Below are 27,277 nucleotides of genomic sequence, written 5' to 3' on the forward strand. Positions count from 1 at the left end.
ATCACAAATCAACTTTTTGCGGATGGGCAAATAATTACTGTTAGCCCGTTTGCTAGTAGCCAGCTGTGACCGCTCGTAGCGAGTCAAACCTGGGACATGCTAAACAAGGCAATTGGATATGTAATTCCTTCAGCCGACAGAGAACGCACACACACTACCTAATGAGTAGTTGCTAGGTAGGTACACACACACACACACGAAATTTCGGGTTTATGTATGGTATGGTATGGGGGTTGGCCTATCGCGTCAGCGCAGCAGCATGTGTCTGCGGCCACGGGATTGGACGCAAAGGCCCTCCCCCCGTTTGGGAAAATGGAACTTGATGCCATTCGCAGGGCCCAAAGTTCTCGACCATGTGTTATTTTTTTTTTTTCGGGGCCGAGGTTTTCAATGCCCTCTCTTCTCGGGTTATGCAGCTCATTCTAAGCGATTATGATGGATGGTGACGAGCAAGTGGGCACGCAGGATCGAATCCTTTTCATCCATCCTGAAGCCAAGGGCAACTAGTAAAAAGAGCGGGAAAAAAGACCCAACCAACAGCAGTCAACTCGAAGCGGCGTAAAGTTGCCGAAGAAAAACAGGTTTCTCTCTCTGTCTCTGTTTTTTTCCCAGACTGTGTTTTCACTTGTTTCTTTTTCTTTTTGTGTGATTTTACGTGTTGGGTTATTGGTCTGCGTTAGCAGCGTTTGCCTCAAAAAGTAGGGGGTTCACTATGTGCTCGGCCTGTATTAACCGATGTAACCAATGAGAGACAACATCAACGGAACGGCTAAGTTGACACGGCATGTTAGGGGAGAATTGAGGAGCGCGGAGAAACATGGGGTGGCTTTTTGCGTTTGTGCGTGATTGTGTAGGTGCTCGAGGTGCGTGCTATTATTGTGCTTTGCTCTGGTAATCCTTTTGCAGTTCATCTTGCTGCGTCGTATTGATTTAGACTCCGGCAAGTATGGATTTTTGGGTTGCTGACTGCGTGAGTTTTTGTGTGAGATTCCCGGTCTTCCCCTTGCCTGTACTGGGCACACTTACCGAGGTGGGAAAAAAAAAGAAGGCCGAGGGGAAGACAGAAAAGAAAGGGAACTTGTTGATTAGTGCTTCCAATGAGAAGCACTGAATGACAACAAAGTTTCCATTGCCCAAAATGCTCTTCGAGAAACGGAAGAACTCCTTCGTCATCTCTCTGCAGAGCGTCATCGTGAATTGCCTGTTCTAGACTTTGCAACACGCCCCCCCCCTTGCTTCCAGCTCTCGGAGTTCCACGCGTTATAGGGACCTGTACTTGTAGTTTCCTAGTGGAGATCGCGTTTCCGGGGTCCGAGTGCTCATTCCAACAAAGGGAGGTCCTGGTACTAAGAGAGAAGAGCCAAAGTATATAATTTTTGTGACGTGTTGCTTTGTGTTTCATTTGTCTTGCTGCCTGGTTCTCTACTAGCAGCACTGGTGAAACGGGCGAGTTATGCAACTGACAACTTTTTTTTGCATTTCCATAGACTACTTTCATTTGAACCATTTCAACTTAATTGATATGTAATTCGTCCGTTGCATTGTACTCGTCTGGACTTGATTGAACAATTGGTTGATTGGGTGGTCCCCCTATCTATCTATCTGCCGACATTCTGCTGGCTGCCTCGTACTCCTTGCCTATCACAGCAAAGTAAGTCCCTGTTTCGGTTTTAGTAACCCAAGGTACCTATGGGCTATGGGCTATGGTGATCCGTCGTATATTCGTATGGAGTAATGCGGAAGAATAGATTCCAAAACTAAACTTGGCGCAACTGAAAATCGAACGACGGCCCTGCGCCCGTGCGCTCTTTGGGCAACGGAGACTCGGCCCCAAAGGCCAACATGTGAACTGAGCCCATGTGCGTATTTTCTCCGCCAGAATGACAGTTGCGCCGTGCCGGGTGCACCGCCATTTTGACTGGGCGCGGACTTTTTTTATTTTCATTTTTTTTCCTGTTATGGTTTGTTTTTATTTTGGGGCTTCAGGCAATTCGTTTTGTCATTTTTTTGCTCCGTGCCTCGGAATTTTTGCTGTTTTGTATATTAATCTGCGCTTCCCAAAAGAGAAAGACTTGCGTGCTCACCAACAAGCTCTTCCTCCAGTAGTACTACCACGCAAGGTTGGTTGAAGGGAGAGAGACACAACCAGAAGCTAATAATACGACGCTGAGAACTTTTTTTTATCCATCTCATTTCCCAAGTCTCGCCGCCTTGGCCCTGCGCCGAAAATGCATCTGCTTTACAGTAATGCCAAGCAGCTGCTCCAGTATCAATTCATAAAGTACAGCCCCAAAAGTGCCCGCCTAAAACCCTCTGGAGCGGGTTTGATCGTATTTCGCGTTCATGGACTTGATCCTTCTGAACCACTGTTATCTCCTAGCCTGGGGCGTATTACAGCTTTGGTGGCTTGAGCCGGGCTTGGGTGACTTGTAAGGAGCGCCAAATATAATGCGTGCGTATTCAGCACAACAAACGGGAAATGCACGTCAATAGTCCGCCTTGCCTCTGACGATTACAAACGATTACTTTTGTCGTTGTGTCCATTTGCGGGAACATGTGACGAGGCTGGCGTCTGGTCCCCTAGTTACTACTCGCAGTAGTATCGAGGCAACAGCCAATCAGCCCCCCAAGCAGGATCTCGATTCACCGCAGCAGCGAGGGTGCGGCAATATTATGTCAAGTTATTCATGGCCTTCTCTCGGCGCTTCGTATCTGTCATAGCTCGAGATGCTCGTTCGACGGTGATTGGTGCCTTGGACGCATGCTATAGGATGCCGTTGTGCCTAGCTCGTGCATATACTAGTTACCATACTGTAATGCATCATTACCTACAAAGGAGGGGAGCGGATACATCCAATGGTCCTTGTAGCACTTGGCAATTCAATAGTACTCGTAGTAGAAGTAGGTACCTCAGCTATCGTACAGTATTGATGTGCTACCGGATAGGATCACGGAAGCAAGCACAAGCACAGGAATGGATAAATGAACGGCTGTCCGAGTCGGTATACTTATGTGTTGCTTTGCTTGTCTCTGATGAGTCCTGCTTGGCCTTGTCTCGCCAGCCTCTCTCGAGTCAAGCCAATCCAATATATCATGCGCCATCCCTTGAGAAGGAACCAAGACACGACTGTGTCTCTTGTCTCATTCATTCATTACCCGTTACGACAACTTTCGCACCCCTGCACCCGCCTCCACTCTGCGTTCTAGGGGACCCGTCCAAAGTAGCTCAACTTGTCGCAACTTTGGTCGTCCATCACAATCACACGCCCCCTCCCTCTCGCTGGGCTTTTTCTTTCGTTGTCGTTCAGTGCAGCGTCTAGACGGATCGGGGCTGTAGACGTAGAGGTAGTCGTAGGTAGGTAGTCATGTAGTCTACAGAGTCCCATATTAACCCTTCCCTTCCGCTAGAACAGCTAATTTCCTCCCTTTCTGCTGCTCCATTTCTCTCTCAGTGCCGTCTGTGTGTGGCGAAAAGTCAATCAGAGATAGTATTTGGTAGGTAGATTGAACAGTAGTTGAACAAGGGGACAAGTATAGCATTCATCTTGGTTTGTTTCTTGTTCGACTTCTGCCTTTTTCTTTCCTTTCCCCTCTTCTTTTTTTTGGTAATTTTTTTTTTAACTTCTACACACTTCCCCTCTTCCTCTCTCATCGACCATCGTTTTCGAGTCATTTCAGAATACGGCGAATTTGTCCGGCCAAGTACAGTACTCGTAAAAAAAGCTGTATTAATCAGTTAGCACCAGCTCGTATATCGTGCTAGTATCTTTCGGGGGTGGCGACCTGATTATTCACTCGTTACGCCCTTGCTTTTTTTCCATTTTTTTTCCCTCTTGGATTCCCACCTGCTCTCGTTATTTAGCTCCATGTTCGTCTTTTGCATCGCACACCCCCCCCTTGTCACCGATTAGACTCAGACTCGCAGCCGATCAGGTCTGTTGGTTTCCGGGACCCGACAATCTCTCTTCAGCCCAGGTCCGGACAGAGGCTACTTGCGGGATCCTCATAATATCGTTTCGAAATATTCTCCTCCTCTTCTTTTCTTCTCTTTCTTTTTTTCTTTTTCCTTCTTTCCCTAAACCATATTTTGTAGGCACAGTTTGTCATCACCAAACTTTCGTCGCCATCACGTGTATCTCCCGCCTCGACAACGCCCCTGTTTCTTATCTTGATGCCCTCTGTGCTTTCCACACTTCAAGTCTCAGTCTCACTCTCCGTCGGCTAAATCTGTATTGTGGTATTCGGTGTTTACATCCATCGGACCCAGCCGAGCTTCTCGCCGGCTGACAAGACAAAAATACTACCGGCCGGTCAGCCTTGACCCGGTAATAGTGCTTTGATAGCATCGTTTCTTTATATAATCACGACCCCAGCCCTTTGCCGCGCGTTATTAATTCCACAACACAACGCAACTCACGGAATCACACATGATGGACGGCGTAGCTGTTGAACATTATTCGCGGACACCGCCGATCCCATCAACAGAGACCAACATGGCGACTCTTCCACCACCACAGCCCAGGGAGCCGTCAGAAAAGAGAGAGCTGCCTCATCACCCAATGTTGAGCACGGCGGCCCTGTTGAATCCTATCATCGAGAAGACGCCGCCGCCGATTGTTGAAGAGCCTAAGCCGCTGCATCCAAACACGCTGCCTCAGATTCAGTCTCAACCTCCGTCTCAGCCTCAGCCTCAGTCGTATCATTCTTATTCAAACTCACACTCGCACTCGCTGTCACGCTCGCCGGTCGATAAGGGACCTTCAGCATCGACGACACCTCCGCGAGAGTCCACCAACGGACCCATCATCAACGACATGCCAAAGTGAGTTTACTATTTTTTTTTTTATTCCATTCTCTTCTATGTCTTTTATTCTGTCTCTTTTTCTCGTCTTCAAATACACATGCATCGTTCGTCATGGAAAAGTGTCCGCGGCAAGCAGCAGCAAAGTATGAAGCCTATCTCGCTCTCTCTCTCTCTCGCCCTTGCGGCAATCCGCGCCACTGCAGCTCGAACCGAACTCAATTCCGTGTGCAACTCGAGTTTCTGGTCTCGCCCCCTTTTTTGCGCCCTTTTCCTTGGCCTCCTGTTTCACGGCAACAAAGCAAAAAAAGGGCACCAAAAACCAAGACTTTTTTTTTTGCTGCGATTCACCGGCCGTCTTCCATCGCTGTGGGGCTCTTTCCGCCTGCCACTGCCCGAGCATCTCCTTGTGATTGCCCGTTAGTTCTGTCTCGCCCGGGACCAACTGCCTTGCAATTGTCTTAGCAAACTTCTTCGCCTCAACTGCTTCTTCCTTCTTCCCTTCTTCACTGCAAAATCCAAAACCCAAAATCCCACCCGCAAAGACGCAATCGCGATATCGGCAAATCAAGCAGCTGGAATGGAATAGTCGTGCCATTTACATCTCGAATGCACAAAACACCATCATCTTCATCTTTCTGCCAACTCGATCCTTCTCTTTTATCAGGGTTGTTATTATCTTCGTTTTCGGCTTCGGCTCGCCATTTCCATGGGCATCCCATCCTTCACATCCCCTTGCAGTCTTCGTCAAAGGTGAGCTGAGTTTGCTAGGCAACTTGATTGGTCCAATACTCTGCAGCCTGTCCTTGCCGATCGAGCTGTGCCGTCACAAACTTTGCCTCAAGCCTAGTGGCTTAGACAGAGGCACTTATTGGCAGTCGGTGCAACGTGTTCCCGTAGGAATGGACGTCTTATATCGATGAGTTGTGCGCGGCAGTGGCCTGATTCCCGATCTTGCATCTCAACCTGACCCCCTGATCTCTGCCCCATTACCATTGCCCTCCATCAATCACATGCCGCTTATGACATGTTGCATGCTGCAGCTCTAGACAGCGAGTTGCTGTCAATCTCTTCAATAGCCCAAGATAGGCTCTGATGCCATCTTGCATCTGCAGCACCGGAGTTCCGTGCACCATTTCTCCCCAACGCTTGCACATCGGCTAGGCGCCTGCTTCCTTGAGAGCAGTTATCAACAGAAACAAGAGGACAGGAAAAGGAAGTTGCGGCGCTAGTTTTGTGCAATATTCCATCTTGCTGCCTGGACCATTAGTTTCACTTAGGCCCAAAGACAACCCATCTCTCTTTGCTATCTGATTATAACTTTTACTCTTCTCGAGTTTCCCTGTCTTCTTGATTCTGCATTTCTTCTTTTCATCGTTCAATTTTTTAAAAGACTATTTTCTCGTTTACAAATCATTTTGAGTCAAAATGGACCATTGCTCCTCCGTCTCTTCGCCTCTTAGTGACGGGCTTTCAACCGCTCCATCGACACCAGCTGACATGAATCCCAGACCGCTCAACGGACACAGCAAACCTTTTGACGACAACGAACCAGAAAGCGAGCTTAGTGAGCCCGATAGCAACGTTCATTCACCATCAGGGGTGGGTCTGAATGATCAAGCCGGCTCTATTATCGTTCATGCCAGTACTAACGGTGATCTAAAGTCTTCTCCTCTTCGCGTCACTTCTGAAAACGACGACGAGACTATGACAGATACCCAAAATGAAGCCGCAGTTTCTCACTACCCTAAGCGCAAGCGAAACTCGGTCTTTACCGACCTCAGTGAGAGCAAGATGGAAATATCTAATGACGGAACAAAGAGTCCTCCTCTCGTACCAGGTCTTAAGAGCAAGCCATCGCGACAGAGTCTGGGAACCGTCCGGGGCGTCTTGTTGGGCCACTGGAGAGACTCGCCAATTCCTGATCCCGAAGGTCGCCATGCAGTCATAGGCTTCATTGACGTTCGTGACCGATTACGTACTCGAATCCAGCCTTATACCGTTGCCAACGAGCCAATCAGCAACGAGTACCCCATGCCTCCGGGTCCTGGCGGCAGCTGGGTTACTTTCGAACGCGTCGTCTTTTCCAAGCATTTAGTTGGCCTTGATCATTTTCAAGTCAAAGAGTATGTGAGGTTGCGAACTGACATTCAAGAAGAGAACGAGGAAGAACGCAAGACTGCGGAGAGGGCAGCAGTCAAGGAGGCCATCCGCAGAGTTAAGGAAAACCCTGCTTTTGATAATCCAGCTACTCAGCCTGCCATAGCCCACGGTCCTGAATTGCCTGACTCGGCCTTTAGCCCCGGCCGCCCGGATGCCAAGAGAAGACGCGTGAGCGGTGGCTTTGCCGCCATCAACCCCGGCGGTAGCAATAGCCCACCGGAACGTTCGCCTTTGCTGCCATCTCAGCCTGCTCTGCAACCTCGTCCGCCCCATGTTCCGAAGCTGCATGGGCCACTTCCAGGTACCCGTCCCACGCGCATCTTGCTGGGTTATTGGAAGGGCTCCAGCGAGGAAGACCCTAGGGATCGTCACGCCGTGTACGGCATCCTGGGACAGAATGACATGTTCAGAGTAAAAGTAGTTCGTGAAACCCGTGATGGCCGATTTGTCGATGGCAACTTTCCCTCTGGTGCTGGCGCGCTCTGGATTCAATATGAGGAGGTGGAATTTGAACCGCACCTGAAGCCGCTTCAGAGGTCGGAAATTAAAGAATATTGCCGAGTCCGCCAGTATCAACTGGATCAAGGCGAAGTACCCGAAGACCGCATTGGCAACGAAATCAGGGCCGTACATGAAGCTCAGGCTCGTGCGGGCTCCGGCTATAGACACATTCACCAGCCTATTGCTCCATACCACCCTATTGCTGCTGACGACTCAGACTTGGCAAATGGCCGGTCAGACGTTGGTGGAGCTCAGCACGAACTCCGGCAGTCGCGCCGCGGGGAATCTCGGGCTGCTCCTCGACAGTCTTTCAACGAAAACGACCTGCGCCAGCCACGAGCTTATGCCGAACAGGAACCTCAGCGTCCAGACTCCCGAGCCACGAACCGCGGAATGAACTCAGACGGGATGGAGCGAACCAACGCCCTTGCTCGCAGGGAGATTGCGAGAGTCGAGGCTGCCCAGGGCCGCGCCGACCGCCACGCCATGCACCGAGAACGAGCCGCTGCTCTCGTCGCTGACGCTGCGGCTGCGGCTGCTGCCGCCGTTGTTGCCACGGTCCCGTCCCAAGCCGCCGCCACCACCAACGGCAGAACTCCTCGTTTCCATGAGTCGGAAGATATGCAGCGCCTGAATAAGGTCTGGGCCCGCCAGGAGACTCTGCGCCTTAAGGCTGGCGCCGAAGACGCCAAGGTGTACGACGGCGTCAAGTATGAGCGCAAGACGAATGGGCCGTTTATGGGCAAACTCGTGTCACAAGGAACCATAATTAACATTGATGGGGAAGACTATGTTGAATATCGCGTCCTTACAAAGCCCTCTTTCTTTTAACCGCGTCTTTTTACCCTACCATACTTATGGTTCAGCTTGGGCTCATTGGACAGCCAAGAACGCGCGGAGAGTTGTCACCGTTACAACATTACTCAACACAACGCGGTCATAGATGGAATTCTACATTATCAGGATGATGCAAGACTGTCCAACTTAGAGTGCTGAAAGCGAGCAATAAAGATGGAAATGGACAGGGAGACGATGGGTTCCCTACTGACTTGATTTCCTTTCTTTTCTTCATTCTTCGCCTCTAATTTCTTTTTTGAACTCTATTGAGGGGGACTATTACATACATTGCTGCCTAGACGGATATACACGTACTGCGGCACACTAGGGAGGGATAATGCGACATGCACAGCGGCGTTCTTTCTTTTCGTCTGGGAGACGGTGGCACGACCAACGGGAATCGAGTTCTTTTTTTTTTCGTTTTGTCTTTCGTTGCACGACGTTTTTCATTTTCTCCTGTTCTGTCTCTTTTCCTATTCAACGGGCTGCGTCTTTCTTTGTCAGGTTCTCCTTTTTCTTTGCTCGCCGTTCTCTGTCATGTCGATCCGATTTCTTTTCCTTTTTTTCCTTTTTGGTCCTGAATACCCTGTTTCTAAAGCTATGTGGTTGTGCGACGTAATAAATTCTGGGTCGGGATGGTTTTTGCTCTTCTTCTTTTCACTTTGAGGGCTCTCAATAGCTACTAGATGGGCATGCTACTTTTATCTCATGGGGTAGTTGGTGAAAATGCTCTTAGGCAGTAATTGATACGTCGAGTTCTAAACTAAAACAATGACTGTCTCTGCAGTTCTAAACTAAAACAATAGTTGTCTCAACTATATAAAACTACATACATCACGGCTTGGTCTTCAGGCGGTAGACAGGAATCCCGGTCGCCTGAAAGAAGAGCAAAGCCGATATCTTACCGCTCTTTGCGAAGCGGTTTAGGCGGTTGCCGTCGCTATCTCTATCATTGGGCTCTAGAACAGTGAGAGGTTGCTGCCTATGGTCGCCAAAAAGGAAGCATGGCAAAAGAGTATTGCCCCAGACGCAGTAGAGGTCCGCCCGGTTCATGCTGGCTGCCTCATCAACTGCAACGCCGCGAGCGATTTCGATCTTCCACTGTTTAAAGGCGGGCACATTTTCGGTCGCCGCGGGCGTTATGCAGAGCATGTTGGCGTATGGCAAGAGACAGACCAGGTAGTGCTGAATTGACATGTCCTCGACCAAGCCCCCTTGTTCGTACTGCTCCCAGGTGGTGACTCCGGTGGCAACATCGCGCAAGCGTTTGAGCGACAGGACTCCATTGATTTGTCGGCGTAGTTTCCATAGACCATCATCATCGTCTAGGTGCAATTCTCTAACTGCGGGAGAGCCCAAGACTACCAAGAGCCAGAACGCCAAAGAAAGATTGAGCTTCCACTGGGAAGCGAGGTCCCATTCCTTAGGAGCTACCTCATCGCCTAGAGTTGGGTCTCTGAGCAAGGCCTTGAAAGCACTCACTTCGTAATTTAGGTTGTACCCTCTGATGACAGTGCGATGGCGGCGGCGCTTTGGATCGTTCTGCGCCTTGCCTCGGTTGCAATCCTTGACCATGGCGCGTGTTCTGTTGTCCAAGCAGGCGGCAAAGTTGTCTACCGCGGCATCGGTGGGAGCAGAGAATAGGACTCGGCGGTACATCTCTACCATGGCTGCTGTCGCTGCTGCACCTGCTGTGGTCTTTCCAGTACCGGGACCCTAAATACAAGTTAGTTGATTCATATGTGAGTGAGTAACGTTAGAAGAAAGGACCTACGCCAATGATGATTCCAAGTCCAAGTGGCCTTTTGCTCAGGTATGCACGGAACCGGTTGCTATCATCAGGAAGCGCCTCGTTCACAATGGCTTCGGCGCGGGCCTTATCTCTGAAGTCCAAGAAGTTGACAACGGGCAGTGGACGACAAGTGGAAGCGGTATCAGACACAGACAAAGATGACATGGTGTCGACAATAGAGTCCAGCGGCTTTTTGACCATCCAGTCGTAGAAGCCGTTTCCGCGAACAAGAGCTCGGTGCAGCTCCATGTTATCCTTGACCTTGGCCAAGATGGCACTTTGCTCTTCGGTTAAGGGGGTCCGTTTGTCTGCTCGGGCGTCTGGATCTGGTAGTCCCCATCGGACGGGGTTGGACGGCTCTGCGAGAGGATGGAAGAGGGCAACGGCTTCAACTCTTCGCTGGCAATCGAGTAGCCCAGCATCAAAGCAGAGACTGACATGGTGCCATTGTTTGCCGTCTTGCTCGAACGAGCGATCTGCCTCAGTACGGCTGGCAAAGCCCCTGACGATGTAATCGGGATTCATGTCCGCCCTCTTTGGCCGACGGACTTTGAGGACCATCTCGTGACATTCGATCTTATGAGCTTGGAATACAGAATGTGCTTCTCCGTGGTCGAGTCTCTTGCATTCCCTAGGTCCGTCACTGTTAGAGTCAAGCAAGTTATGGAGCGAGATGTAGAAGCAAACATACCATTTGGCATCGGGCTCAATGTTCTCGAGATCGTCATAGAGGTGGAGGAAGAAGGAGTCTGACTTGCTTAAGCCGCGCCAAGCGGTCTCATGCTCCTCTCTGGACCCATATCGCATGGCGACAACAACAAAAAAGTGATTAGTGTCCGCCGTGGGAGCTCCAGAGTTGGGGCGAACAAAGTAGGCAGGGAATTTGTTTGCCGCAATCTGTTTTACTATATTAGTTAAAGAAAGAGATAAGAGGGTGAAGGAGAGAAAGATTAAAAAGAAGCACTGTGATTCACGTACCTCAATAGCCGCATCGTCAAGCCACATCACCTCTTGAACATTGGACTGATTCACGACAGTCATGTGGTGATTGTCATTAGGGTGGCTTCATTCAGGTTAGCTTAGGTTCATCAAAATGAAGGAGTTTAAGCCTTACCTATAGGCTGCTTCGAAATGCTGGCCTTTATTGGCCCTGATCAAGTCCTTGAACTTGGCAACATCCCATTGTTGGTCGGTCCCGTACGGGTAGAGGAAAGGTGGTGGGAGCCTGTCCACAGCAAATTTGTTTCTGGCAACTTCTACGGGCTGGTCGACGACGACGTAGAATGTTTTCCGCGTAATGACATCCAGGAGGGTCAGGTTGTTGGTGATTGGCTCGTTTTGATTGACCCAGCCTTCTACTTGAGCATCATCTGCGTTGGCAAAGGGCATGCCGAAACCACTGACTGTGATGCAGGCTTCATCTGCGAGGCTAACATGAATGACTGTAAGGCCCTTCTCACGTCGCTTGGCGTTGGGAAACCGATCAAGGACGGCTTTTGAGGCCTCTTCAAAGGTATAGCTGCATCCTTCGCGAGGAAATTTGACGTTGATGCGAATGTGATCAGTTGGGACAATCGAACCACCGTGTTTAGCATCAGCTGTAGCCATGTTAAAGTTAGAGTGTGCCATTTGTTAAGTTGGGAAAGATCAACTCACAGGAATAACGGACTCCAAAGCCTTGTTGCTCATTGCTTGTCTGTTTTGTACCAAGAGGAATACGGATTGTGAAGCCAATCTAAGGCCCCATGTCTCTTCCCTTGTAGGAGCAAAACCTTGCGGTCATCTTGGGGACATGCCCAAGGCTGGACCACTGGCAATGATGGGACCGAGCTCATTGTCAACTCTACAGCGTCGAATGTTAGTACAAAGCGCAGAGGTAAAGTTCAGGATGGGTAGCACATACACAATGGCTGCATCAACTGTTTCGGTTTTGACTTTGATTGCCTTGATTGCCGAACTCTCGCCAGCTGCACCGCTTTGAGCTTTGACAGCCTTATCCATTGTTGACTCGGACATCTTGATGATGCACTTGCGAGTGATGGTGGAGAAAGTGCACTGCGGAAGAGTCTGATCACTCTTCAGGATTAACGGTTTTACCCGAGAATAGTACCAGCCTTCGAAAAGGTCTGGTGCAAGAAGAGATCACTTTTTCAACCACAGATTGCTAACTCTTTCTATGCCCGCCCAACTGGGCAGATAGAAAACCCGTTAGATAAACAGAACAAGCTCCCCAAAAGAGGAACTGGTAAATTATTAAATAACGGGAAACACCGGTCTCTTGCGAAGAGAACAGAGCAATCTGACACGAGGAAAACGACGATGAGAACTGCGCGGGGAAACAAGACAGACTTTATAGTCTGTCTGAAGAAACAAATAGCGGTAAACAAGGGCAGAATCTTAAAAAACAAGGCAGAAAACGAGGCAGAAAATGAGGCAGAGAACTGTCGCGAGCATATGGAGAGTTCTTGAAGAAGAAGAGTTCAAGTCTCGAGAGGGCCAGCTGGGAGAACGAAATATCTCCCAAAGTCAATTGCAGCGGGTCCGTGCGCAGTTCGTCTTCACTCAACGCTGAGAATCGCGTCACTTTAAGGTCCGTGGGCTAGGATGTGATTCACATGTGAGAGTTGCCAGCAGCAGACTTGAGAAATCAACAGAAGGCGAAATTTGTTGGACCCCCAGCTCGCGGAGAGAGAGTCATTACCTGTGGCTACTGGCTATGAGGGAGATGTGCAGTTCTGTACTCGTACGCAGAGGGTTACAAAGGCTTACCTATATACGAGTACTAGGTACTACATTATAAGCATGAAAGCCTTTGCAGCTATGCCCGTGTGATCTGAAAGCCTTTCCAGCTGTCCCTAATAGATATCAGTAGTAAAATGAAGAGACGAGGAGGATAATGGAGCAATGCAGCGATAGCACGCCATATGAAGATAGAATACGAGCTGTACAATTGATAAAACAAGTGCCGTGATGCTTCAAGTCTATTACTTCTTCAAAATTGTATTGTTTACTACTAGCTTCCCTCTTTGAAGTCGTATCACTAGAGTACACCAATGCCATCCAGAGTTCAGCCTAGTTCACCTTGGTCCAATATTAAAAGGCACCATCAAGTTCGATGAAGGAATATAAATTCACATTGATGCATTCAGTCCATCGAGTCCATCTAATTCCTCATTCTCCAACTCGGCCAATGGGATTTTGTTCTAATCGATGGACAATCTTGAAACTCTTCTCAATGGGAACTACAGTCTCATCCAAGCGCATGGACGTTAAAGTAGTGGACAAATTATCGACGGCGTATTTTTTGAGCGCGATTGGGGTGATGAGCCTATCCAAAGCTGTATGTTCCATGACAAATGCTTTTCATATCTGTCCTAACAGTTAACATAGTCGAGACCGATGTTTTGGGGATGATCCATAACGCACCAGACGATATCAAGCTTCAGATCCTCGAAATTATTTATTTGAACCTTGGTGGTGCCCAAGGACAGCGTGTCCTTCAAGCTGTCGCGCGCTACTACCAGTTTCACGAAGTGGAATATCAAGAGCGTAAAGGGCCAGACAATCTCCTGCATGTGTTTCGACAGGCGTTGGGCTGGACCACTCTCTACCCTCATCAGGTGTGACTTACCAACCCTTAGCTCTGTTAGCAAAGGGCTTTGAGATGGAATCCCTTTGAGAACTTGGAAGCAAGATACAAGTACACAGACAATCTCAGCCAAAGAGCGTATTTTCGTCTTCATAGACTATTATACAATGAACATAGCTACCATCTATTTCTGGATCGCCCAATTTTCATACAGTGACAATGTGATAATGGGAATTGTGAGTTTGTATTCCTTCAAGCTTCCGTAGGTGCGTGAATCTAGAAGCAGCAGATGGAGTGCAAAGGAGGGGAAAATGCTAACACCACTCCATCAGGAAATGTGCCCTATGCGTCGTTATGTCTTTCTAAGTACCTGATTTCGAGTAAACACCGTGTTCCATTTGTTCTACTTCCTACGGGATGTAGAGGCAGGATCTTCAAGAAAATCCTCTTGGGGGGGGGGGGGTGTCTATGGTGTATAGATCATGGTGATTCTGTCGAGCCTGACCTTTCCAACTTGTTGCAGTATTTCGAGAGGTTCCAAAACATGAAGTGGCTTAAAGCCGTGACTTTATTCCAGTCCCATCCATTTTGTAGAGCTTGAGGCCGAGAGAGAACGTGGAAAGGGTAAAAGACTCTATCCAGGCCGCGTGGGGATGGGATTGTCAGGTAGTACTCGAACTCGTACTGCGTGAGACCGTACTGGACACCAATCTGGACAAGAGTGGAATACATAGCCGTGCCAGCCTCAATTTGAGAAGCCCGAGCATCGCAGGGCTTGTCTTCGCTGACACGAAAAAGGTTCCGCGAATTGAGCCCGGAAAGCAAACGGTCGAATATAGGGAGCCTGGCCCCTGTTCTGAGTACTTCTAACGCCTCTTTGTGCTCTTCTAGAGTCCACTGCTGCCATGCCTTGATTTGATCCGCATGTGGAAGCTCCAAATGGAAAATGTGAGACATGGTGGCGACATTCGACAGCGCGTTGTATATCCATACCCATTGACTTTTGCGCTTGTCGAAACTCATGTCCTCATCATCATGGCAATTGAACCATGAGGCAACCAAAGGCGGATGGAGGGACGGGTTCCTCTTCTTGGAGAAGTTGACAGCTGTCGCAATGAAGCATACGTTGGGGTTGGCGTGGTATGCAATGCGGTTGTTCTCCTTGATGGCGAATGGGTATATGGCCTCCAGAGAGATGGCGCGGGGAGCTGGCGTCCATGACAAGGAAGTTCCAGCATAGTCGCAGACTCTCGTGACCATGTCACCATTGTGAGGCTGTAGAAAGTCGATCAAGCCTGTGAACATTGGTCTAAAGTCCGTATCTAATGTTTCCGGGATTGCAAGAGGTGATTTTTATTATAGGAGTGTCCATTTATTCAGCCTCCCAAATTGGCTATCAAACTATTGCTACTATCTGCTAACTTTTTCCAGTTATATAATCTCTTCCAGTAGCCAGTAGTTTCTTCCAGTATTATTTACTCTCTTCTGGTATCTGCTACTCTCTTCTAGTATCGATACTTTCTTTTACTATCTGCTACTTTCTCCTACTACTTGCTACTCTCTTCTACTGTCGGAACTTCCTTCTACTATCTGCTAACAACTACCCAGTATAGTCAATATTCGTTCATGATTTAAAAGAGATCGCAATATTCCCACTTCACACCTGTCCTTGATCTCCTTTCTTCCCTCGTTGTCCGTCTATCCGCTCTGCCTGCCTGCTTGTGTTTACGCTGCGACTTTTGCCGTTTTTTGATCTACTGTGTAGATCAGTCCACCCTCTTCCTTCGTCGTTCGCGTTTTTGCACGCGGTAGCAGTGCCTTAATTTCTTCCTGTTGGACCAGTTTCCTTCTTTTTCTTGTACTTTTCGTTTGGCGTCAAAGTAGGGGGCTCTAAAGGTTGCTGTCTACGTGTTTACGCCTACGTTTGCAGCCGGCATCATGTCTCCCAGCAGCAAGTTCTTCTCCAATTGCTTTATATTCATCTGCCAACCGTGGATCATAAAATTCCCCCAGACAGGCAGCTCAGCAGAAGAGAAGTGCATCTCCCACTGTACTTCAGGCGTCACAATCACACAAGCGCCAGCGTCAGACGGACGCTTCTACTTCCCCGTCGCCCTCCTCGATTGTCTTCCCGTCGGACATTCCGTGGACGGAACATTGTACAAGATGACGACGACGAGGATGACGTCCCAGTAAATGACGTCCCAACAAATGAAGTCCCAGTCGAAGAGGGTCCCAGCGACTAGGAGTCTTTGCAGTGGATGAAGCGTTCAATATGAACAGAGCCGATCTTTATTGCATTTGGGGCAACACTCTCTCGCCCTGCTTCATTTTTGGCGACCCTAAGTAGCTGCCTCCGACTGTTATAACACCCAACGACAAAGATGCTGATGGCAATTATCTCAACCGCTTTGCAAAGAGCGGTGAGTTATCGGCCCTCCTCGTTTTGCAGGTCAGTGGCATCCCAACATACCGCCTGACAACCCAACTGCGAATGAGTTAGGGACTATTCGACATGGTGTTTAGCATAATATACAAAAGGGTGCCTCATGTGTACGCCGCCAGCTGCAATATTGCCACCCCCTCCTTCGATTCTGGCAAGGCCCTTGAAGAACTACATACAAGAAAAGTACCCGACTGTCACCCCCTCCCCCGAGGGCAAGCTCCTACCAGTCTTCATACACACTCCAGGCGCCCGAGTGCATACCGATGATACTACAGGCTCCAAGAAGAGCGCTGACCAGGTCACCATTGCCCTGGATTTCATGGTCGATCTAGTCAAATCCAAGAAAATCGATCCCTCTAAGCTCGTCATCATCTCCCCGTATGCGGCTAATGTAGAGCTCCTCTATCGCATGATACGCACAAACGCCGCATAAGAGGCACTCAAGGGCATCTCTCCGGCGTCGACAGTTGATTCGTTCCAAGGTCAATAAAACGATATCATCTTTGTCGTAATAGGCACCACCTACCCCAGACCTGTGCCTGGGTTCACCTCCCAGGAGCAGCGTCTTAACGTGATGCTTATACGGCGCTGTAGTAGACGTAGTAGACGTAGTAGATGTAGTAGATGTAGTAGATGTAGTAGATGTAGTAGATGTAGTAGATGTAGTAGATGTAGTAGATGTAGTAGATGTAGTAGATGTAGTAGATGTACTATGGTGATTGGTGATATTAATGTCATTGAAGAATTGGTGGATGATCAGGGCAATGGCTTGAGCAAGTCAAAATATAATGGCCAAAGCTCCTTGATCGAGTACCCTTACCGTCAAGGTTGTCTCGTCAAGGCCTTACCTCAACCCCTCGTGAGGTCTACAAACTGTTTCATAGAGCTGGCCAGTTCATCACCATCCCGGCTACAAAGAAGTATTTTATGAGGATCAGACCATTTCACTCTCCATCGTTGTACCTTTGAAATGCAACAATAGAATCCCACAAAGATGAGAGCCCATCGTAAAATAGCCTGAAGCCTTATGAAACGCCAGCTTACTTATGCAGCGTCTCAGCGTAAAGCATAATTTATTGAGTGTGATCAGGGCCATTGTAGGGTTACAATTTCCCTCTGAGCTTTCCTCCGTCTTCTGTCCGTGGCATTTTCCTGGCCAAGTCGGCTTCCAACTAGTTACTTTTCTCCTCTTCAACTACACCCGTTGTTCTATAGCTGAGTTATTTCCAATCATCAATTTCTTGTTTTCGGGCAATGACGCTTCCTGGGCGTTTTCCCATCCAGATGGGCCACCAAATAAGAACTTCTTTTGTATTATCATCGAGATACACTGCCACGTATCCCAATTTGCATGTTGCCATATACACGCGAATGGCATTTATTGTGAGTTCTCTGGGAAGCTTGAGCAACCACTTTGATGAAGGAGTCTATTCTCCGACACATTCATTACACGCTTACTTGGACAAAGAATGCATTGTAAAAAGATTGAAAAAGATTCTCCGTTGAAAGTTCAAACTCGCGACTTGACCACCAAAAAAGAATAAGGTGCATTTGCCTACCCCAAGACTGGTAGGGAGCGTACCAGCCCTCGAAAGGGTCTGGTCCAGGTAGACAACTACACCACTCCCGAGGGAGCGATAGATACAACGTTTTTTACTCTTGTATATTAATATATATGGTCCTCCAGAGGACAATTTTCCATGTGGCATTCGATTCCACCAGTCCAGGCATAAGTAACAAGTCCTACGTGCAGTAACTACGGACTCACCTTTGGAGAAGAGAGCGGCAGTATCTGATTCTCGGAGGCTTTTGTATTAACAAGTAATACTGTCGTGTCGAGCTTATACGTTCTTTCGATGTAAATCAACGAGGCCCATCGGTGACGGGCAGTACACAACGACAGCCTTGAATCTATGACCGAGATAGTGCAGATTATAGAAGAAAGTCTCTCCGATATTCGGGAGAGTTTTACAGAAATGATGCGACTATGTACGTGCAGACAACGTGTAATTTACCAATTACTCCAATAATGATTGCAGATTAAAATGATTGGTAAGGTCCAAGCTGGAAAATGAATAAATAAAGGGGTTCAATGCCGCTCTGCCCCCCCCGTGATACTGGGGTCCAACGTTGGGTTTGTTCACTCTTGAACCCTGAGAAAATAGAAGGATCCCTCTGGATATAATCTAGTTACCTTTGTGTGGATGTTGTTTACTAAAAGATATGGCGCTCCTTCACGAGCTTTACTTCGTTCGCTGTCCTTAGAAAGAGTTCGATGTCGGTGCCCTTCAAAAGCTGGCAGCCTGTCCATTTCTCTATCCTTTGCTACATTTCTGTATCTCTGCTTTTTGCCTCCTCGTCTTGTATCATCATGATATCAAAATACTCTTCGTGGTTTTGAGTGGGTTCTGGCGCTTGATTTGCAGGGGCATTGCCATTCTGAACGAGCGATGAGGTCGAGTCTGCATCATGGTGAGAGTGTGCCATTCGCGTCTCTCCCCTGACTGCTGCTGTTGGGAGTTCTTCGTTTCTGTAATACCTGCAGTCATCTAGAGAGTCGCTGTTTCATTTATCACGTCCTGTGTCGGTTCTGTGCTGTTCGAGGTAGCCTCCCCAGTCAGGTCGAGAATCTCTCGTGAAGGTCGGCAGACCATCCTCCATTACTCGCTGCTGGCCTCTGGGAACTTCATCCTACTGAAGCTGTTGGTTAACAAAGATGGCACGTTTTCCAAGCTCTTCAAAGATGGGGATTGTACCTTGGAGGAGATCCGTCAAAAGTCTGTCGAGACACTGAAGGCCCTTTACTAAGGGCCTCACATAAGCCTCTTGAACAAGTATGCGCCCCTGATAGACGCCCAAACTAAATATTCAGCAGCCTAAATGGACAAGAGGGCTATCCACGACCAAGAACCAGGACCACGGAACCCACGATGGGGAGACGTGGTATGTCGCAGTTTGATCCTGCGAAGGAAGACCGACGGGATTTGCGGCTTCCGCCTTTGGACACCCTTCCTGAAAGCCCTTAACATACCGCTGGGGATCCTCAAGCTGAGAGAGGCCACCATGCAATCCCCAAACGACTTGCTCATCGATGAGAACCTCTTGGATTCTGGTCTCGCTTCTTGGAGGGATGAAATTGTGTCTGTGGTTGTCTCGGTCTTGCATGGAGGTATTTGGACACCTTCCTCATCACTCAACTCAGCTTCAGCCGGCTTGCTCATGACGAGTAGACTGTCCTTTTTCTCAAGCTGAGCTTCTTTGTTTTGTTGCATCAAGAACTCTCTTCATGTTTGACGGGTAGAAAATTTGTCAGCGAGATTCGGTCGTTAAAGATGAATAATTAATTCACGGCAGTCGAATTCGTTTGATCCCGTTCAGAGTTGGGTACGGAGGAGCAAAATGACGAAGAAGAGGCGATAGAAAGAAGAGAATGTTGCAGAAGAAAGTAGAAAGGTGCCGATTTTCTGGGATGAATGCGTTTCAGCTGTCAGGTAGTGCCAGTGGTGGTGAAGCTGCACCTTTGGCTACCTAATTCCTCTCAGGGTTTAGCAGCAGGCAGAAGTACCAGTCTGAGTTACTTGTCTCCCTTTACGCTTGATATTTTTGGCTATTTCAGAATCATCAATTTATTATTCTTGGATCATAATATCTCCTTAAGGGGTTTTTGATCTGCCCATCTATGAGCTCTCTCGAACCAGTTAAATAAATGGAAGACTCCGCTCGTGACATTACATTCGCAAATATATAAGAGAGGAAAAAAGAAAGCCTTTTCAAAATTCGAACTCACGACCAAAAAAGAATAAGGTGCTTGCCATCATCGGAAGGCTCAATGTGAACTGAACGTACCAGCCCCCTAAGGGGTCTGGTTTACCTCCCTAGGCAACTGCACCACCCCGAGGGGCGACAGGAACTGCATTATTTATTCTTATATACCTTAGGGCCTACCTAGGGCAAGTGATTGCTTGTTTCTTCATTGACTTGTCGTCATTACCGTGATATACACTGCCATGCATCTCAATACTGGGTATGCATCTTGCATACATGGGTAATCTTATCATTTGTGAGCTCTCTGACGGCCAGTTTAAAGGCGTACATTTTCTGGGACATTGTATTTGCAAATAGAGGAGATGTAAAGGTCTGTTCAAAAGTCGAGCTCAGGACTAAAAAAGAAGAATAACGTGCAGTTGCCCATCATCATCATCGCGGTGGATCAACGTACCAGTCCCCTAGAGGTGCTGGTGCTGGGCAACTGCATCACCCCTGAGGTATCGACCTAAGGAGAGAGAAATCATTTTCACCTTTCACGGGTTTCTGTATCATTATCGTGATATACACTGCCATACATATCAATACTGTGCATCTTGCATACATGAATAAGGTATTTATTACTGCTCGTCGGTGAGATTGATATCACCCCCTCTCCTCCACCAACCAGTTTGACAAAAACGTACAGCACACCTAAAAACCAGTCTCCTCCAAGAAATATATATACTACAGTACATGTATTAAGAGTCCAGTATCTCATCAGCCTCGTCATCGTTGAATACATGAAAAAAGAAAGCCAGCTTCAGGAATTTTTTATATAACAGAAGCCGCGCACTCCGGAATCCATCCCAGCACATATCCAGCGCATTCAATGTGCCAAAACCGTGTATTGTCCCAGCCAGCTTCCGAGCGTCTCCCAAATAACCCCCCCTTCCCTCCCAGACCTCAAGCGGTCCGAGGTGGCCTAGAAACGCCATGCACTATGCCTTGAGTCAAAATATAGAGAAGCTGCTCCCACTTCCCACCTCAGTGGACCAAACAAGAAAAAACAAAATAAAAACGCCTTTTTCAAATGGGTATATGGTGTACCGTTTGTTGATAGCCAATCGTATTCTTTTTCAAAACTCTCTGGCCAGTGGGTGCTGCTCGAACGTCTCGCTGTATCGAACTCGGCTTGATCTCGCCGATGGGTCAGATGGATAATCTATCGCTCCTTGTGCTTGAATTAAGCATGCTCCGAGGTGTTCGATTGCTTGCGGCAAGGCATACAACGTATGTGTTGCTCTTTGCGACGCAGCTGTAGTCGAAGAGATATTCGCTTCTTGGCGCACATCGTTTCTGACTCTTTTTGAATTCTCATTTCTTCATGCCGGTCGGGCATGCTCAGTTTGGCCCCGTTGTAAATTCGGCCAAATCACTCGATAAACGGCTTCTTCTGGCCACCGACCATACACAGGCCCAGGGCTCGTAATGAATCTCGATCGTTGGCTAGGACGATTGAGTGGGCGGGAAGCATGGGGTTGTTCGGGTCGACATGCGCGGCCTCTCTGGCGGCGATTTCGATGGCGTCCATTTCCTCCTTGCAGCCTTGCTGATCGAGCGGGCATATCACGATGGGTTGTCGTATTTGTAGGTCCCTGGCACCACTTAGTTGTACCTACACGCAGCTATGTTAGTAATGGCTCTCTGTGAAGAAAGGCAAAGGCAAACGAAAGACAGAAAAAGAGACCATACCTTGATGTTGAGATAAAACTCAATCTTGTAAAGTGTTGATGAGGTGGTGAATGAGACAACTTCGTACTGGGGAAAGGCCGGCTTGCCCCTCCTGATGATGCCGTCGGGGTCTCTCAGATCCTTTGAGGGAAAAACCAGGCCGATATTGGTTGCGTATCCGGCCTCTGGTAACTTTGTCTTGACAACCTGGACTTGCTTCGCCAGCTTATTGACCTTTTTGGTCGGTTCGTCGCCCTCCGGATTGAAAGTGATTTCCTCCTCTATGCCCAGCGTAATCTTGTCTATGGTGACTTTCTGGGCCTTTTTCCACCAGTCGGGGTTGGGAGATATCTTGATGTATACGGTAATGGGATCGTTGGGGCCGTAGCTCCAGCGCGGTAGGTTGATGCCCAGGTTGACGAGGTTGTCGCTCGCAATCATCTTCGTTTCAGGCTTGTTGTACATGCCAAAGGTGGACAGGGTGTCGTATCGGAGGAGAGGGAGCGGAAAGCTGTATCTATATTGGTTGCTGTGGCCTTGCTGGACTGTCACCACGAGCTCGTAGTACGTCTCAGCGATCCTACTAGGGAGCTGCAGGGACGCGGGCGGTATTCTTCGATTTGTCTCTTCTCCGCCCCTGCCGAAGGGGATGAAGATGACAAAGGGTAGGTCCATAGAGATGACGTTCTCGGCGTCCTTGCCCGATGAGCATCTAAATAGCAGCACCTCCTTGCCGACGACATCTGTCGTCTCTTTTCGGGGGGCGCCGAGATGTCGCTTGGTAAGGCTATCGGCGTCGGGGTGGATGGTTTCGCGCTTCTGCAGGCTTATCCGTACTAAAGACACGGGCACGGGCATGGAGTAGCCATGGCCTGGTCGAATCTCAACCTTGCCCTCGATCCGTGGCTGTAGAATGGTTAGCTGTCAGCACAAGCTTGTCTTGACGCCGAGTCTCTTGGTCGCATCCCCCGGACCAGAGACGGAGCTGGCGAGGGGAGGTATGGCAGGCTACAGCCAACGTACCAGAGTCGCAGAGATGCCCGGATATCCCACGAGAAAGCTCCTGTTTGGAGGGCCCGAAACCCGGACACTAGCTGGCGTGGTCGCCATGCTATCGCGGTAACTTGTGGTCGTCGCAGTTGTCGCAGGATTACGAATGCGCGGAGGGTGGCGGAGACGTCAGCGGCAGAGCTGGAGATCGGTGCTTGGATGTCAGGGGAGCGTCGAGGCAGCGGTCGTGGAGTCGCGGGCTCGGAGCCGTGGGAGTTTGTTGCGTTTGGATCCCCCAAGCCTGGGCCGACAGCAGATGACCAGCAGGCATAGGCCTCTTCGGTGAGCAGCCGTCACGATACCAGACCGCACAAGAACAGAGACGCAGGCACAGACGCAGACAGAGCAAGAAGAAGAACAGGCGGGTCGATACCAAGGTGGGGTTGGCACGCTGCGGATGGGTGGGTTTCTGGTTCACAGGGCTCGTGCCAGCGGGATCGGATCGCCTAGACCGGGTCGCATTCGCTTTCAGCAGGGCTCAGCAATCGAGAGCAGCGTCAGCATCAGCCTCGGCGCGCTGGCGCTGCAGGTGTCGAGATTGTCGCAAAGGGACGGTTGGAAGGCGAGTTTGACAGGAGGAGAGGCAGCAGCAGCAGCGCCTTTTGGGGGGTGGTTTAGGTAAGGCGGCTCGAGCAATGGCGACCCTCGTCGACAGCTGAAATCGGGGACTGGCCGCAAGATGCATTAGCTTCTGTGGAGCTGCAGCGGCTCTGCTGGCGCTGGGAGGACGAGACGAGACAAGGCGCCGGGTCGCTAAGCTGAGAGGGACGGGATGGGATGGGAGCACCTACAGGATAGTACCAGGTACTTGGGAGGATTCGGGGATCAAATGCGATAGATTGGACAGCAGAAATTGGATTGTGCGCCGGTTTGAGGCAGGTTGGTGAGATTGCTCGAGAACAGCAGCGGGGGGGCTTGTGGCGCCGGACCCGGTTGAGATGACGCCTGCGCCTCTGAGCACAGGAAGCTTGAGCTTACTGATGGAGCTAATTATGTCCAGGAGGAGCAGCAGCAGTAGCTTGTCAAGGCGGGAAACGGGGGCCAGAAAAATAGAGCGAGTGAGTTAACGAGTGAGCGTGAGAGGTAATAGAAGGGAAAAGAAGTAAAATGAGCTGAGCTGAGCTGAGCAAGCAGAAGTAAAGCAGAAAACGAGCGACACGGCACAGAACAAGGCCGGTAAAGCACACGCACACAGGGCGAGCTCGTTATAATAGGCTTCAAGCTGCTACGTGCTCTTTATCTGTTCTGTCTCACCTCCTTTCCCGCCGTCGTCGCCGAGCAAAAATCCGAGATGCTTGCTGGTTTCAGCTCGAGGCAAGGAACAGAATAGGATTGCGATTTGGGTGTGCGGCCCGGCAAGGCGTGGATGTCGACAATCTACGTTCATACTTGTAGGTGCATAGGCCGTTCCATTAATATCTTACTTACTTAGCCCACAGCCCTGTTGCGTTGCTGGCGCTATGGCTGAGGCTCCATCTGGCCCATTTCATGGATACGGCAAAGTACCCCGCGATTAACTCCGTCCAGTCTGGATTCAGCCTGTTCCTGTTGCCGTAGGGCAGAAGCACGTTGTGTGTGTGGTTCGAGAAATCATGATGTGGTCCATGACATGCACGGTACGTGTATTCTGCACGCAGGTGAGGTGAGGCGACGTAAGGTGAGATGGCCTTGACCCTTTCAACTGCATGCACGTGCTTGGTTACATTTCATGACACCCTTCTAATATTTATAAGAAAAGTAATAATCGGATTAAAAATTGCAAGAATAAGCAGATTGATCTTTGCGAGTAAATTGAACGAGTACCTAACACATTCTAATCGCGTGCCGTTTCTAGTCGCCCTCGTACCGCCGTCGTATGCGATTTAGCTCGTCCCTGTACCTCGTACATGCCCGGCTTATTTGCAGCGCCAGGCCTCTGCCATCCATTCCCCGTACGGAGTAAAATGGACCTGTAATAATATCATCACCGTGCCTGTCGTTCGTTGGCCCGTTCTACTGCGTCACCGTCCGGGCATCTTTGTCCCCTTGCCAGTTCTTACCGCGGCGACAGGGGGAGCGGCAAGGCTTTTTTGGCGAGCTCCATAATGGGAGCAGGAGGAGAGATGCCAGGGCCTACATTTGGATTTGGATTGGGAGCGCCTTGATTCCTCATAAAACCGGTGATGTCTTGTATGTCACATTGCACGTGTATGCATATATGCGCATACTGTATCCGGAAATGGACTCGATGGACGAGATAGGCAAAGGATAGTCTGGATGATCGCTGTGGCTTTGACGTCGATTGAGTTAAAGATAGGTACCCAAGCTTAGTTGGTGTTTGTTTGGTTCCCGGTAAGGGTCCCTAGCAGCGCAAAGTACTCCATCGGGCTCACTCAGACTGTTCTATTACAGCCGCAGTCAGCCTCGTCCGATCCAACAATATCCAGGAACAGCAACAAGATGCTCAAAACCCGGTCACCGCTGATTACTCAACCGTCATCAGCATTCCTCACTATTCGTCCACTATTCGTCACGTTTTCTGCCCCTTTTTCTTTTCCTTCGAGAATCCCAACAGGCGAGATTCGGGCCACATCTCACATTTTGCATTTCTATTCCGGCAATGTAACCCCTCCACCCGAATTCTGTAGTGGAGTGACTTTCATTGTCTAGCAGTACCGCAAAGAGGTAGCGTCCACCCTGGTCCCGATGCGGTTTAGACTGGGCTGAGCTTCAACAGCCGCCTTGAAGCTTTGGCCATCCATAGCAAATCGACTTTTTGTTTCAACCCGAACAAACATTCACACTCTGGATATCACAGTCGGACACAAGTTCTTCAATCCGGCGACACAATGTCTGTCACGCTTCACACGTCGCTGGGCGACATCAAGATTGAGGTCTTTTGCGAGAGCGTCCCCAAAACGGCCGAGGCATGTTTCCCTCCTCCAAACTTTTCAGATTCCAGGACCGCTGCTAACGAACCACAATAGAACTTTCTCGCCCTTTGCGCCTCCGGCTACTACGACCAGTCGCCCTTCCACCGCCTGATTCCAAAGTTCATGGTGCAAACAGGAGCTCCCGCCAACCCGACTGCCGAGAACCCGAAGGGCGGACAGTCCATATGGGGCGCCCCTTTCGAAGACGAGATACGACCCGCCCTGAGACACAGCGGCAGGGGCTTCGTTTCCATGGCCAACAAAGGGCCTGGCACAAACGGTTCGCAGTTCTTCATCACCTTTGACAAAGCGCCCCATCTCGACGGCTTGAACACCGTGTTTGGCAAAGTTATTGGCGACGAGGGCCTCGTGACACTGGCCAAGATGGAGGCCGTCGAGGTGGACAAGAAGAGCCGTCCAAAGGAGCCATTTCGCATAGAAAAAGTAACCATACACGCGAACCCGCTGGCTGAATAAGGATATGGCCAACCCGAGTCTCACAAAAACAATCGAAAAGTAAACCATGTCGAGTGTTGCACAAACATATCTGCGACAAGGATGCTGCCCCTAACGAGCCCCCCTCTTCCGACCAGACGTATGCCAGCTATACGCTGTTCAGCGCTATTGGATTCTGACCGTCCTTTGACGACTATAACTCGATTAGCGACTACAGGCTGGTGAAAAGGACTCACGGTTTGATGCTGTCAACGATAAAATCTCGAGGGAGGAAAGGAGAAAATCTACAGCATACAGACGGAAGAGGCGGCATGCACAGTGTTTGACGATGTTCAGGCCGAAGAATCACTTGAACCAGCCCTTGCCTTGATTTTACACCTAGGTCGGGTACTATTGACCTCAGCAAGCCGACTCTAAGCCCACAGTTGATCGCAAACGAGCATCAACAAAGTTGGTGAACCAGTTGCAGGTTACGTAGGATGGAGAATGCTCAACGTTTACCCTCCAAGATGCAAAGCGAATTGTTGCGCATATAGATCAGCGCCGTTTCTGCTCGAGGATACATATAATTCCACATTCGGTCCACCATCATGTAGAATGAGACGATACAGCTTAGACAGCCAACGTCGAACCAAACTATTTCGAATATAGGCCGCAAAGGCCCCCAACAAATCGCGTGCCCTGACCTTGATCATTAACTGCTTTATCCCTCTTTCTCACCGGTATTCCGAGTTACCTTGGGTGGCTACTCGCTTGCTGATGACTACGTGGTGATGGCCTTGATAGCCAAGCAACTCACATTTTCTAATGCTATTATATCATGACATGTGTTACACCATGTGAAAGGTTGAATTGAGTTACGGTCTTTCGCATCCCTAGTGCTTCATATGCTTTTCATGGAACATTATCAGGTGCCGTCTTACTAAGTTGATAGGCCAGCGGGCCTCGAACCGCCTCCCACCCTTTTGCTCTCGTGAAAAATTTGCGCGGATACCAACTTCTCTATCCGTTGCCACTCATACGTGGCCGGTTTCACGAAGTCGACGAGAATCAAGTTATTCAGTTGTAGCAGCATATTCACTCTTGTCTGTCATGTCGTGGCCCGGCAAAGATGACGTCGACTCTCTTTTCTGTCTCCTGCAACGATACGTTCAAGTAGAGTAGCGATTATATAAAGACCTGTTATTCTCCCTTCTTCTCAAGTTTCCATCCCCCCCCATCCTTCCCCTCCATTCATACTCAGAAGATGGCT

The 27,277-nt window shown here is 49.3% G+C and overlaps 10 protein-coding genes across 10 annotated transcripts; 5 read left to right on the top strand and 5 right to left on the bottom strand.

Moving 5' to 3' along the window:
* Positions 1-804: 804 nt before the first annotated feature.
* V8C40DRAFT_80449 (uncharacterized protein) lies at positions 805-1,597 on the bottom strand. Its single transcript, XM_083223449.1, has one exon. The coding sequence runs from the start codon at positions 1,505-1,507 to the stop codon at positions 908-910; it is 600 nt and encodes a 199-aa protein (XP_083069533.1). The 5' UTR covers positions 1,508-1,597; the 3' UTR covers positions 805-907.
* A 2,833-nt stretch (positions 1,598-4,430) lies between these two features.
* Positions 4,431-4,826, top strand: V8C40DRAFT_269312 (uncharacterized protein; the record flags this gene model as incomplete). The annotated part of the gene is made up of 1 exon (XM_083220068.1): positions 4,431-4,826. One exon carries the CDS (start codon positions 4,431-4,433, stop codon positions 4,824-4,826), a length of 396 nt encoding a protein of 131 aa, XP_083069534.1.
* Positions 4,827-5,388: 562 nt separating this feature from the next.
* V8C40DRAFT_80482 (uncharacterized protein) lies at positions 5,389-8,468 on the top strand. The gene is made up of 2 exons (XM_083223452.1): positions 5,389-5,554; positions 6,313-8,468. Exons 1-2 carry the CDS (start codon positions 5,511-5,513, stop codon positions 8,294-8,296), a joined length of 2,028 nt encoding a protein of 675 aa, XP_083069535.1. The 5' UTR covers positions 5,389-5,510; the 3' UTR covers positions 8,297-8,468.
* V8C40DRAFT_80461 (uncharacterized protein) lies at positions 8,469-9,029 on the top strand. The gene has a single exon (XM_083223450.1). The coding sequence runs from the start codon at positions 8,640-8,642 to the stop codon at positions 8,919-8,921; it is 282 nt and encodes a 93-aa protein (XP_083069536.1). The 5' UTR covers positions 8,469-8,639; the 3' UTR covers positions 8,922-9,029.
* Positions 9,010-11,702, bottom strand: V8C40DRAFT_281975 (uncharacterized protein; the record flags this gene model as incomplete). The annotated part of the gene is made up of 5 exons (XM_083221710.1): positions 9,010-10,018; positions 10,077-10,725; positions 10,786-10,991; positions 11,073-11,157; positions 11,209-11,702. The coding sequence occupies 5 exons, from the start codon at positions 11,700-11,702 to the stop codon at positions 9,137-9,139; spliced, it is 2,316 nt and encodes a 771-aa protein (XP_083069537.1). The 3' UTR covers positions 9,010-9,136.
* On the bottom strand, positions 11,650-12,316 carry V8C40DRAFT_80465 (uncharacterized protein). The gene is made up of 3 exons (XM_083223451.1): positions 11,998-12,316; positions 11,751-11,937; positions 11,650-11,692 (listed from the first exon to the last, which is right to left on the bottom strand). Exons 1-2 carry the CDS (start codon positions 12,108-12,110, stop codon positions 11,874-11,876), a joined length of 177 nt encoding a protein of 58 aa, XP_083069538.1. The 5' UTR covers positions 12,111-12,316; the 3' UTR covers positions 11,650-11,692; positions 11,751-11,873.
* A 1,847-nt stretch (positions 12,317-14,163) lies between these two features.
* Positions 14,164-14,988, bottom strand: V8C40DRAFT_269316 (uncharacterized protein; the record flags this gene model as incomplete). The annotated part of the gene is made up of 1 exon (XM_083220069.1): positions 14,164-14,988. The coding sequence occupies one exon, from the start codon at positions 14,986-14,988 to the stop codon at positions 14,164-14,166; it is 825 nt and encodes a 274-aa protein (XP_083069539.1).
* Positions 14,989-16,232: 1,244 nt separating this feature from the next.
* Positions 16,233-16,796, top strand: V8C40DRAFT_281977 (uncharacterized protein; the record flags this gene model as incomplete). The annotated part of the gene is made up of 1 exon (XM_083221711.1): positions 16,233-16,796. One exon carries the CDS (start codon positions 16,233-16,235, stop codon positions 16,560-16,562), a length of 330 nt encoding a protein of 109 aa, XP_083069540.1. The 3' UTR covers positions 16,563-16,796.
* A 4,293-nt stretch (positions 16,797-21,089) lies between these two features.
* Positions 21,090-22,885, bottom strand: V8C40DRAFT_80499 (or S-antigen, C-terminal domain-containing protein). Its single transcript, XM_083223453.1, has 3 exons — positions 22,631-22,885; positions 21,629-22,513; positions 21,090-21,551 (listed from the first exon to the last, which is right to left on the bottom strand). Exons 1-3 carry the CDS (start codon positions 22,715-22,717, stop codon positions 21,309-21,311), a joined length of 1,215 nt encoding a protein of 404 aa, XP_083069541.1. The 5' UTR covers positions 22,718-22,885; the 3' UTR covers positions 21,090-21,308.
* Positions 22,886-25,485: 2,600 nt separating this feature from the next.
* On the top strand, positions 25,486-26,046 carry V8C40DRAFT_277035 (cyclophilin-like domain-containing protein; the record flags this gene model as incomplete). The annotated part of the gene is made up of 2 exons (XM_083220923.1): positions 25,486-25,563; positions 25,624-26,046. 2 exons carry the CDS (start codon positions 25,486-25,488, stop codon positions 26,044-26,046), a joined length of 501 nt encoding a protein of 166 aa, XP_083069542.1.
* Positions 26,047-27,277: the final 1,231 nt, after the last annotated feature.

This window comes from Trichoderma camerunense, assembly GCF_050948025.1.
Source record: "Trichoderma camerunense strain CBS 138272 chromosome Unknown V8C40scaffold_18, whole genome shotgun sequence".
NCBI lineage: Eukaryota > Fungi > Ascomycota > Sordariomycetes > Hypocreales > Hypocreaceae > Trichoderma > Trichoderma camerunense.

Excerpts from the sequence above, each read along its gene's own strand:
- V8C40DRAFT_80499 (XM_083223453.1), bottom strand. The coding sequence starts at position 22,717 with ATGGCGACCACGCCAGCTAGTGTCCGGGTTTCGGGCCCTCCAAACAGG. Across the intron at positions 22,514-22,630 it reads CGGGCATCTCTGCGACTCTG|CCACGGATCGAGGGCAAGGT; the intron begins GTACGTTGGCTG and ends ACCATTCTACAG. Across the intron at positions 21,552-21,628 it reads AGTTTTATCTCAACATCAAG|GTACAACTAAGTGGTGCCAG; the intron begins GTATGGTCTCTT and ends AGCTGCGTGTAG.
- V8C40DRAFT_80449 (XM_083223449.1), bottom strand. The coding sequence starts at position 1,507 with ATGGTTCAAATGAAAGTAGTCTATGGAAATGCAAAAAAAAGTTGTCAG.
- V8C40DRAFT_80482 (XM_083223452.1), top strand. The coding sequence starts at position 5,511 with ATGGGCATCCCATCCTTCACATCCCCTTGCAGTCTTCGTCAAAG. Across the intron at positions 5,555-6,312 it reads CCTTGCAGTCTTCGTCAAAG|ACCGCTCAACGGACACAGCA; the intron begins GTGAGCTGAGTT and ends CATGAATCCCAG.
- V8C40DRAFT_80465 (XM_083223451.1), bottom strand. The coding sequence starts at position 12,110 with ATGTCCGAGTCAACAATGGATAAGGCTGTCAAAGCTCAAAGCGGTGCA. Across the intron at positions 11,938-11,997 it reads ACAGTTGATGCAGCCATTGT|AGTTGACAATGAGCTCGGTC; the intron begins GTATGTGCTACC and ends TCGACGCTGTAG.
- V8C40DRAFT_80461 (XM_083223450.1), top strand. The coding sequence starts at position 8,640 with ATGCGACATGCACAGCGGCGTTCTTTCTTTTCGTCTGGGAGACGGTGG.